The sequence below is a fragment of the Priapulus caudatus genome, unplaced genomic scaffold, assembly GCF_000485595.1.
Source record: "Priapulus caudatus unplaced genomic scaffold, Priapulus_caudatus-5.0.1 Scaffold197, whole genome shotgun sequence".
Classification (NCBI taxonomy): domain Eukaryota; kingdom Metazoa; phylum Priapulida; class Priapulimorpha; order Priapulimorphida; family Priapulidae; genus Priapulus; species Priapulus caudatus.
In genome coordinates this window covers 506,520-515,683 of record NW_014577258.1, presented here as the reverse complement: position 1 = coordinate 515,683, position 9,164 = coordinate 506,520, and the positions used below count along the sequence as shown (strand labels likewise).

Sequence of the window (9,164 nt, the reverse complement as noted above, 5' to 3'; positions counted from 1 at the left end):
GGGTGTTGTGAAAGATGATCGAGAGCAGACAGAGTAAGAACAGAGAGAGAGAGAGATGTGATGAGAGACGAGTGAGACGAGGAGACGAGGATGAGAGACGAGAGGGCAGAGAGAGAGAATCAAGAGAGCATCTGAGATGATGAGAGAGAGAGAGAGAGCGCTGTGAGTGTGTGTGTGAAAGAGAGAGAGAGCGAGAGAGGACGGATGAAAAGATAGACGGCAGCAGTGCATATAATATATTGTTTATTTACGGCAATCAGCAGAGCGTCCCGTTGCGTAATCATGCGTGTACGCAAGTCGCGCGATCACTGTGTGAGTGGATGTCCGGATGCGTAGTCTGGAGGCTCACCGTTTCTTCCGTTCGCGCAGAAATTATAATGTCATATGATTCTCTTCCTGTGCAATGAAGCCATACTCGTATCGTGGCTATGCCTATGCTAGCCTATGCCATGGTAATGACTAATGTTGCCAACGCAAGATAGCCGATTCTGAACGATTGAAATGAACTATCCAAACGCGTGAACAATTATGCTAATTACGATCGTGTGTACTTTACTACATGGTAGTCACGTACCTCTTCCAGTATGGACTCCTGGTATTCGTCCAAGTCACCGACATAACCACTCATCTTTCAAGAGGAAATATAGAGAAACCACCGAAGTACTCTGGCTCCGCTATTTTCCCACCACTAATCGATTCCCATCATTGCGCCCCCATGCGGTTAGCGCTTTTACTACATAGTTTGTGATTGGGTGACATATAATTGACCGGTCACTGTGCACCAATCGTAATTCGCCTGACAAGGTAACGTGTTTGCCAGGAGGTGTATCTGAGTCTATCAAGTAAGCACAGAAAATGGTAAGAATATTGCAAATCTTTAGCAGTTTTGTCGGTTCGACATGAAATGAATCGGTACTCAGTTGACAACGTTTGTTGTGTGGTATCAAAATGTCGATCAAACAAAAGCCGAGGCGCTAAAAGTCGGAACTAAAGCTGTAATTTGTAAACACAATTAGACCAAATTACAATGTAACAATGTTGAATGAATGTACAACTACAACTCAAGGCGCAAATCCACTAGGCATGCACCTTATGTATCACGAAGTGATGCACAGATTTCTGTGTATCACGAAGTGATGCACAGACTCCGTATATCAAGGAATGATGCAAAAACCTTAACCCTAACCCTAACCCTAAGTCATAAAGTATAACCTTACTCCTTAGGCATCACAAAGTGTGTTAGGGTTAGGGTTAGTGTTGGGCTTAGGGTTAGGGTTAGGGTTTTTTCATCATTCTTTGATATACGGAAATTCTGTGCATTAGTTGATGATACACAGAAATCTGTGCATCACTTCGTGATACCTAAGGTGCCTAAAGTGGATTTGCACCCAACTCAACTAGGGCCCCTACAACTCAACTACAACTTACAAGTACAACTTAGAACGAATACTAGTTAGTAGTAGTACTACAGTACTAGTACTACTGGCACTGGCAAGACAGAGGGGCAATAATATGTTAAACGATGTCGATGAATGCCAACGTTTGCAGAGACGTTGATTAATACGTATATTTATACGAAGTGGCTATATGCCCGGCAGCCGGGCACGGTTTTTGATTTTCTAAATGCCCAGCAGTTTTTAATTTTTGGTGATTTCTCAAGTAAACAGTGTACTACGTGATCCAAAGTATTCTACATTTGTTTAGAAATGTCAAGTGAACTGTATATTCGAACTAGCCCAATTCTCCTAGCTTCGAATCACTGAGCGAACGAACTCGCAATCGACACTTCGAAAATATTCGACGGCTGCCGGGCACGGTCTTCGATTTCCTAAATGCCCGGTAGTTTTTAATTTTCTGTGATTTCTCAAGTAAACAGGGGTTAGGGTTAGGGTGCCGGCTGCCGGGCATATAGCCGTGCAGCGATATTTATAATAGGAGATTAGATCATTTTCGTTATTGATATTGTCTGTTAGACCGTAGGCGGTAGAGTAGTAGACTAGAAGACACACTCATCTGCAAACCACAACTTGAAGTTGAAGTTGTACAATGCACAATCCTTCCTAGTTTTGAAGCCCGGTATATATAGTTTGCATGTGTGCTAAACTAATCCGGGGTGCTATACTAGGATTGGGCCTTGTACAATGTATTCATTTTAGCATGCATGTATTTCCTATACTAGTCAAAATATAGTTTGCCAGATACATGTTTTTGTGCGAGGCGCCTTGATTGCAGGTAATTTATAAATAACATTGGAAATAATAACTTCCTCACCTCACCTCGTCGCCCGCGTTTCTGTCGTCGACAGTTGGTGCTGGTGCTAGGGGATCTGCACGTTCCGCATCGCTGCAACAGCATGCCGGCCAAGTTCAAGACATTGCTCGTCCCCGGTAAGATCCAGCACATCCTGTGCACGGGCAACCTGTGCACGAAGGAATCGTACGACTACCTGAAGACGTTGGCCAGTGACGTGCACGTGGTGCGGGGAGACTTCGACGAGGCAAGCCTAGATCTCTGAGCTTGATATTGTGTAGGGGAAGCACGGCGTAGCTCGTGTACTGCCCCGTAGAGTTAAAGGGATAGCAGATAGGATTTTACTGCATACAACTGTACTTACTGAATAACAAATCGTCTATACCCACACGTATTTGTTACCAGATACCTAATTTAATCGTTATAATTAATTACACATCAACGCTACGAAATTTGAACGGCGCCATGACACCCGCGACCGTGCTGCCACCCTGAAAAAGTTGCGCATTTGCCAATTTATTTTGCACGTTACAGACCGAGGGCTAATCACAAAGGTGCAATTATATTCATACCTAAATGCTATAGAAATGAAGTTCAAACACGCACAAGTCCGAGCGTGTGATCTCGCAGTTGCTGAACTGTATGTGCAGGATTCGCTTCCCCAACCCCCTGGTCCACATTACTGCCCTGTTAGCAGTTATTGCTTTATTCGCTCAAGTTTCCGCAGGCAATCCATCGGACAGGCCGCCCGACAAGCGCTCTGTTTCGCCCGTTGCAGATATTGCAGGGCCGATTGAAAAGGGTATCGGTATAGAGAGAGACACGGCGTTTGGCAACATGCACTGGAAGATCCAGGGGAAAGGGCCGTGGGGGCCACTGACTCAATTCCCCCCAACCCGATTTCAGTTTCAATGTCAGAAAACAAGCTTGATGTTGTCATTCATTCGCACACCAAACCAAACCAAACCTCTATTTTACTTCAGTCGTTTCCAAAATTTGGTGATTACAAACGATAAAAAAACTCGCCATTTAAAACGCTAACATGCGGTACTGATCATGATGAGTGCCCGCCTCGGACACCATCGCTGCTTGTTTGGCTCACCCTTGGCACATTACTGAATCAGTCAGAGGCGCCATTACATGGGACGCAGTGCACTGCAGATGCGTCCAAGCAAATGAGGCATGACGTCACAATGGTCAGCAGTGTATATAGGCGCGTACGTACCACCATACCGACCGCAATGGCCGTAGACCAGTTAGACAGCAAAATAAAGAGCATTTGGCCCCGGATCTGTTAGTTTCGACTCCTTGGGTCATTCGACTCGGTGAGTTACTTAAAACCATGCGATTATTTATTTTAATAAAGATTCCCGGTCATAGGCCCCGATTGTACGATCGTAAATCTATTAATTAAATCAATTGATCAATCCTGCAATCAAGCCAGCAGCGCAGGGTCAGCCAATCGTTGGCACTGCCGAAACACATCTCCGTTTCTGTACGAAGACCCAATAAATGCGACCGATGCGCTGCTGGTTTGGGACATTGAGTTAGTACCCGAATACAAACACAATTACCCGGCCTCCGAGAAACCTAATACAAAGAATTGCACTATATCTACTAGAGCTGCCCATTCGCCGTGCGTGCGACCTTCGAGCAAGCGCTGAAGAGGCTGCGAAATATTCAGCATGCAATGTCAGTGGGTTTTCAAGCTAATTAGAGACGATTCTTGTCACAGAGTCGCATATGAAAAGCCGGACATTGTCTTAGTTGAGTCCAAGAACCCTTTCATCGAATTGGTGCGTTCAGCTAACCTGCCATCCCGCTCACAAAGACCGCCCCAGATAAGGTCTTCATGAATGCCTCAGTAGGTGTTCCCTGACATATACATGCATGCGTGCGTGCGTGTATCTGCGTGCGTGTGTGTATCCCCCTGTGTGCGTGCGTGTATCCGCCTGTGTGCGTGCGTGCGTGTGTACGTGCGTGCGTGCGTATGCGTGGCGACGTTTATCAGACACTCATTTAGCGCGCGCCTTGTTGTGCGTGCGCGAGTGAAACCAATCCGAATAATCTAGACACCTTATACACAGAGCGAGTAGCATCAATAGCGGGTAGCGGCTGCCGCGCGCTTATTTTGCTTTTAAATTAATAAATAAGAAACACCTTCGGTCTGTAGCCCTTGGCTGAAAAGTTGTTTTGCGCAACTTATCAGATTGCGCGCTTTGAGTGACGCCACCGTCGTTGTAATCAAACTGTAGTCGTTAGTTTTAAAACATTTTTTAATAATATTTCTAATGGTGATTGAACCATGAAACTTTTTATGTAGCGTAATTTTAACCTAAATTAACTGAAAATAATCCTAGAGAACCTAGAGTAAACGATCCATTTAAGAGAGGCTGCTCCTGGTGTCAAGTTTGCTGCAAGGTTTTGGTTATGATGGCTGTCATTTAGCAAAATAGTTTATATTCATTTGATTGTAAAAGCCTTCAAAGTATTGCCTTTAGCCTTCCAAGGGCTTAACGTTTAGTCTTCGATACTGATCGTCAGAATAGAATTAATTAATTCCCTTCTGGTTTCTCGAATGCTTCATTGCTGCTAAAACGCTAACTTAGCTGTGTACTCACATAAATTGTGTTTTATAGTTTTCAGTTAACAATTATTCCCCAGTGAATAACCGTTTTTAAACGCTCTTCTTTCCGTCATCTGATGAATTAACAGTGAATGAATTAATACTGAGGGTTGTGATGTGCTGCAGAACTTGAACTATCCAGAGCAGAAGGTGGTGACTGTCGGTCAGTTTCGCATCGGCCTCTGTCACGGTCATCAGGTCGTTCCTTGGGGTGACACGGAGAGTTTGTCATTGATACAGGTGAGATTTGGTCGCGTTCAGGTACCGAGTGTTGACCAGCTAGTGTTATGGTCACACCCCTCGGGACAGTGGTGCACCTGAGTGTCTTGCTACAGCTAATGTTCTCGGCGTGAAACCACAAGGCTGTTGATCGGTCACTAATGGAGACTGCATTTCTTATGGAATTAATTCCAACAAATGGCTCAGGCTCATAATACTCAACATTTTGTCACTTTTGGCTTCTTGTTTACTTAACGATGATAACAGGCAATCGGCTGTGATACAGCAGTGCCAATTTTAGGCTACAGGCTTAAAAACTGTTGCCCCTTTAATATTACAGAATCTAGAATACACACACAAGTGTAACAGGGGCATTGAAAATCTTTTCTGTTGTTGTGTTATATGCATGTTTCATTTTAGCTAGGCACCAAAGTAGAAGCTCACTTGATACGATTTGTCTGGTAGTGATGCACATTGGAGGTTAATTAAAGCCATCTACTTAGTGTTGTACATATTCAGCTGTGTGTTTGATCCCCACAGAGGCAACTAGACGTGGACATTCTCATCAGTGGCCAGACACACAAATTCGAGGCATTCGAACATGAGGGAAAGTTCTACATCAACCCAGGATCAGCGACAGGGGCATACAATGCTCTCGACAGGTACAGACCAACTGCTGGCGATTTGTCCGATGTGTATCCAGTTTGTTTTCAAGGAAGCAAGACATCATGAATGTTTAAGCACATGCAGGGTTTCTTATATACATAGGAGGCACAGTGGCGCACCGCCGTTGTCAAATTTAACATCGCCGTTGTGAAAATGTTCCTGTATTTACTGATAAGTATATCCTGTATCTATATACCTATAAGTATATCAATACATCCTGTATTGGAATCCATCATGTGCGTTTTTCCCCCAAACTGGCCATTACCTCCTTTGTCTAATTTTCCCTCAGAAGAAACCCTGACATGGACATTAGAAGAATTTAAAAGTTTCTTAAACATTAACGTCAGTGTTAGATAGTCAATACACAATAAATGATAAGCAAAAAAGATTTACTATAATAATTTGAGCCACTTGTTGCTATGTGGTTATATATACGTGCTTCCAACGACCCTTGTGAATCTGCAAGAGCAAGTTGTGGTATTGAAAACTGGACGTGGCTCTGGCCCAATTCAGACACCCTCGTCAAGTGTGCTTTGTCTGCTTTCAGTGAGATTGTGCCATCATTTGTCCTGATGGACATTCAAGCTTCCACTGTGGTCACATACGTTTATCAACTGCTGGGTGACGAAGTAAAGGTGGAACGAATAGAGTACAAGAAGTAATAATGACCGTTTCTTGAGGTGTTGTATGTTTGTCAGTGTCTACGTGCGTGTGTTTTAAAAACGATGTGAAAACAGCGCTCTTGGCAGGGTTTGCTGTTACTGTGCATCGATATGGATCAGGTGAGATTATGATTGACGGTCACACAGGAAAGGAAGGGGGTTGGACTGCAATGTCAGGTTACAATTGAGTCTCACATTCTTGCTGAAGCCTGGTTTGTTATGAGAAGGCGAGTGGAAAGCAAAAGCAGATATGGAAGAATTTTCCTTAATATTGCCTTACTTATCAAATCACATTCTGTAATAGCAGGCAACCAGGTTTAAGCATATAGGTGCGTGACTTTTTTGGAGAGTTACTTGATCCTAAGAATGCAGAAGTCCACAGTAGAGTCTGATGATGATGTTACTTATATACTATGTTTGTGCATGGGGGAGGCCCGGGAGGGTAAGGGGTTCATGTAGGTGAGAGCCTGATATCCGTGTGCATTTTAGGTCAAACATGAGCTGCACCGAATTTTCCTGAATTGGTAATTTAAGATACTTAATCAGGGATGAATGGGGCTAAAGCAGGGAAATAAAGTGACCAAAGTTTTAATATTCGTAAAAGACCGTGTTTGGTCCAATGGCCAGCTTGAATGGCTGGACAGACTGGGATATGGAAACTACACTTATTTTCATTGGTACATAGCTAAATCAGATTGTTTGAGCAAGAGAATTAAATGAGACTGGCTGGTAATATTTTGTGGAGGTTACCAGCCGGTAATCTCGTCTGGTTTTCTGTAGAGTACCTTAGTTGTGTTATTCTTAGAACGCGAAACATGTCCGGATAATTTTCTGCTGCAATTTTTGCTGCAGCATATATAGAACCTCGGTGAAACGTTCCCAGATTAACTGTTTTGCCTGCAAAGAAACCAGAAAGCTCCAGAGACAGTAGTGAAGTGATCTGACACAAGGTGGCGTTGAATTAAATCTGCAGATGTTGCAGAAGAAGCAATGTTATTATACGTATGTTCATAGATATATACAACACATGTGTGTTGTATATATATCTATGGTATGTTAGATATTTGAATGGCAAGTTCTCAATTAACAACATTACGCTTTGTGTACATTACAACATAACAATATTACGCGTTGTGGCCACTGAGTTTGTGTTTGTCGTGTGTGTTAACTGTGAATCAAGATGTCCTCAACTGTTTACTATATTTCCCTGTGAGTCACTACTATCAATGTTGGTGGCAGATGGGAATCATGCCAAAAATCTCTAAAGCAGTGGTTGAGACTGAAAACCAAGTGTATTGACACTTTTTCTATCATGTCACGTACTTGTTCTGCTTATACTTGCAGAGGCATTCAATTTCTTGAATGACTCATTATCGTTTTATGAAAATGAAATTTGAAGAGGAAACCCATTTGCAAATATAATGTGTATATATTGTCTATTTGAACGATATTAAAAGTTGAATCGAAACAGTTTCCATGGTGATGTTTTTAGTAAGAATTCTGTCTGACATTATTTCTCCTTTTCCATCTAGTTTGCTGCATTTGGCTGCAATGGCAATTGGTGCATTATAACAAAATACGCATCTCATTTTGTAACCGATTGAAATAACTATAACCACTGTACCTGAAGAATATTATTCCATTAAATACGTCTCAGTAGGCAAAACGAACCAAATTCTGTATAGATAGCAGTATCTCAAAATATATTTTGCACGTCTTTATAACCAACACGTTGAGAAATTTTTCACGCAATGAGTTTAGACTGCACGGAGAGAATGTAAAAACGCCTGCCGAGATATGCTTCCCCTTCGAATCGCTACACATCAAAGATACTACTACAACACACGGAGACAATCAAACATTAGTATATATACAAATCTACAGCTCGCTCATACAAGCAATCACCACATCTCTCTATATCGTTATTAAATCCTGCCCTTGCCCGTCAAAAAAACAACCACAAAGACGGCTAACCAGTATCTGGCGTGGCATGCCATGCTGTAAGTGCTACGGGGAATACCCTGACTTTATATACCCGCATCATCGGGGGACCACTGTGCGCGCCGATCGTCAGCTGTGCATGAGAGCTTCGTAGCAGCGTTCGAGATATAGTCGTTATAAGTAGAGCTTGATGAGCTCGTCGCTGACAGCCGACGGGGTGAGCACGCCCAGGTCTGTGAACAGCAGTGTGATGAAGGAGGGTGGTGTGTAGTCCACCTGTGGGTGAGCCTCGTCCAGCGCTGACTGCGAGTCCAGGATAGACGACGAATACTGCAATAACGTATAGCTGCGCGATCAGACACGACGTGCAATGTTCGCGGCTCGATAGAACGGAGACGCGTTTATAAAGGACACTTGGTAGTTTCCTGCAGTATAAGTTTAACATCGAAACCACTTCTATAAAACGAAGAACGTTTGTATAATGGAAACTTCTGGCTTCGGCCTTGAGAGACCTTTATATATGCAGTTTTTCCTGTATACAACATATGGTGACATGTGAAATTACTGGTTTGCTATACCTAACAGATAGAAAACCAATAAGCAAACACCTTCTGAACTGTATATGCTACAGGACTATCAACTATCCTAAATTGCACCATGCTACATATGATCAAGAGTATATTTTTATGACATAACCTTTACAATCTGCTAATAACATCCATTAATCATGCACTCCTGATAACGTAAATACAAATATATATATATATATATATATATATATATATATATATATATATATA

The 9,164-nt window shown here is 42.7% G+C and overlaps 2 protein-coding genes across 3 annotated transcripts in view; one reads left to right on the top strand and one right to left on the bottom strand.

Moving 5' to 3' along the window:
* Positions 1 to 702, bottom strand: part of LOC106807151 (SEC14-like protein 2) — a gene marked incomplete at its 3' end in the record, with an annotated part of 35,649 nt that extends 34,947 nt beyond the window's left edge. The window contains 1 exon segment of the mRNA XM_014809418.1: positions 575 to 702. Within this exon segment, the coding sequence (XP_014664904.1) occupies positions 575 to 628 (54 nt within the window).
* Positions 703 to 798: 96 nt separating this feature from the next.
* On the top strand, positions 799 to 7,898 carry LOC106807153 (vacuolar protein sorting-associated protein 29). 2 transcript variants are annotated; one of them, XM_014809420.1, is made up of 5 exons: positions 799 to 858; positions 2,306 to 2,497; positions 5,003 to 5,116; positions 5,636 to 5,757; positions 6,309 to 7,898. In XM_014809420.1, exons 1-5 carry the CDS (start codon positions 856 to 858, stop codon positions 6,421 to 6,423), a joined length of 546 nt encoding a protein of 181 aa, XP_014664906.1. In that variant the 5' UTR covers positions 799 to 855; the 3' UTR covers positions 6,424 to 7,898. The 2 variants fall into 2 exon arrangements, with proteins under 2 accessions (XP_014664906.1, XP_014664907.1); XM_014809421.1 differs by lacking the exon at positions 799 to 858 and adding an exon at positions 894 to 912.
* The last annotated feature ends 1,266 nt before the right edge of the window (positions 7,899 to 9,164 follow it).